Source organism: Theobroma umbraticum, unplaced genomic scaffold (genome assembly GCF_002168275.2).
Source record: "Theobroma umbraticum cultivar Fairchild unplaced genomic scaffold, ASM216827v3 scaffold_4.1, whole genome shotgun sequence".
NCBI lineage: Eukaryota > Viridiplantae > Streptophyta > Magnoliopsida > Malvales > Malvaceae > Theobroma > Theobroma umbraticum.
Window position 1 is genome coordinate 6,939,457 of NW_018397258.1, and position 2,260 is coordinate 6,941,716.

Genomic DNA, 2,260 nt, shown 5'->3' on the forward strand with positions numbered 1-2,260 from the left:
CTGCTTAGAGCACTTGACTAGCATCTCATAGGGGAGTAAGAGCACTAGGTTGGGGTTAAAGTTTCTCAGTTTTTATTATGTCTCGTTTCGGCCTCAGGCTAGCTTGCATTGGATTGCTTCCAAATTTATGGTCCTACATCTTGATGAGAGAACCAGATTTAGCTCCTCTAGATAAATCAAGAGCTAATGATGGAAAAAGTAGGTGATGGAAATTTTGAACTAACACAAGAAAATAGGGCTTTTGTAAAGGATGTTTGCTTAACAATTTGATTAACTGAAATGTAAAGTAAGAAAGAAGGCTACGGTTAAATCTTATGACCTAATGCATGTTATACACTATAGTACAGCACTTAGATTGGACATTTGCTTTTTATGCTTGTCAAATCTGGGTTTGTTTTTGATGCTTTTCTGTGATCAATACGAACCATAGAGGAACTAAATATTTCTTTATCAAAGATTCGCAAATGAAGTAGTTAAAATCATGTAGTTCTGTAGTTAAAGTTCTGGCCTGTCTTAGATCCTCTGTTTATAACTTGTATGGCCACTGGTCAGAGGTTTATGACGATATGTGAGGGCAATTAAAAGGTATTGTTTTTTACTGAATACCTGTTCTTAGTTTTCACAAGTTTGGCATGTAAGACTACATAACTAATTGAAGCTTTACCTCATAGGTGTGCAGTTAATAATTCATTAATAGTGCTGATTTTATGATCATTTATTTATCTTTATAAAAAGTCTTTAAAATGTCTTTACCACCTTCCAGGTGTTAAGATACCAATTGGTTATTTAAATGAGTGTGGATTTATAATTATATGGAAATGGTGGTGGCTATGAGTGTTTTCTTTGTCACCTTTTGTAGTGAAGGATTTTTGAGATTACACTTCATGCTTTACTGGTTGAACTCCACAACTTTACTTTGATCTCCAGCCTTTTTTCATATTTGATTTTTCTTATTAAAACTTGTATCTTATTAGTTTGGTTAAAAATTTGAGATTATTGGTGGTTTTTTTTTAAATATATATATTTTAAATATATCCATTGGTGTGACCAACTTATGAACGATTTAGATCAACTTCTTTTTGAGTGAAAATCTTGAGCCTTGATCTAGACTGATCTTGAGCATGTCTAAGATATTACTAGTTTTTCCTTAGTTGTATATTAATAATGGAAGTTCTAAAACTGAAGAAATCTCAACCGTTCAGAACTGCAGGAGCTGCTAAAGAGCAAGCAGGACAGATGACAATTTTTTACTGTGGGGAGGTGAATGTCTATGATGATATGCCTGGTTGTAAGGTAATACACCTTCCTCTCTTCTTTAGAGTTCAGACATCATAAGGGTATCTCATTGTAAACATGTGTTATAATTTTGATTTACAATGGTTATGCAGGCGCAAGCAATCTTGCAGTTTGCTGCAAGTCCACTCTCACTATCTCAGGAGACTGCAGCTGATCAAAGCACAGCACCATGGTCTGTTCCATGCCAGTTACAGGCTGCAGGTGTCAAAATAAGCCCCTGTTCACCAATGGTTATATTGCCATCACTGCAAACAGGTAGGCTTTTGGGTTGGGTTAGGTGTTAAAATATTTTTACTTTGTAGATACACAATGTTGATCTCTTTTATTCTCTGCTAAGCACCATACGTGGTTTGCATGGCCTAGAGAGGTAAAAAGGAGACATGAGCAGAGCTTAACTCTTTTCTTGGATGAACCTGTTTTAGTTCATAATGAACCCATATTCCAATAGTATGAATGATTGGTAATGTAATGTCTTGACTCAAGTTGCAGTGAAAATGGGTATGATAGAGTGCTTAGATAGCAGATAATTCTCCACTGATTATTGATATGCTACTTTCATCTTCTTTGCAGTAAAGGTGGCAGAAAACTGTCAGTTTCCTTGGGAAGAGAGCAATATATCTCATGAAGACAGCCTTGGTAATTGCTTCCTTCTAATTATCTTGTAAAATCCCATTTCCTTTTGGGCAGTAGTGATTATGCATGCTTCTTAATAACTTCATATATCTGTTTTACATCTGTGCACAGCCCCTCTCTTTGATTAATGGTTCGCGATGATGGATTTGTCCGTTGTCATCATGCTATGACCATAAATACTCACTATTAGCTGCATTTCGTTTTGGTTTTGGTTAAATTTTAACCAGCCTGTCTTTGCAGCATGAGGCTATCTCCATTGAATAACAAGTTCTATCGCTTTTAAGTAATGAACTACACTGAGGGTGCAAGTGTGATGCTAATTTTTTATTTA

General features: G+C 35.5%; 1 protein-coding gene across 1 annotated transcript in view; it reads left to right on the forward strand.

Annotated features, from left to right (window-relative positions):
- The window catches only part of LOC110413998 (protein TIFY 4B-like), a 5,239-nt gene that overhangs the window by 778 nt on the left and 2,201 nt on the right, over positions 1-2,260 (forward strand). The window contains exons 2-4 of the mRNA XM_021425049.2: positions 1,203-1,293; positions 1,389-1,551; positions 1,867-1,932. Of these exons, the coding sequence (XP_021280724.1) occupies positions 1,237-1,293; positions 1,389-1,551; positions 1,867-1,932 (286 nt within the window). The 5' untranslated portion in view covers positions 1,203-1,236. The remainder of the gene's footprint in view (positions 1-1,202; positions 1,294-1,388; positions 1,552-1,866; positions 1,933-2,260) is intronic.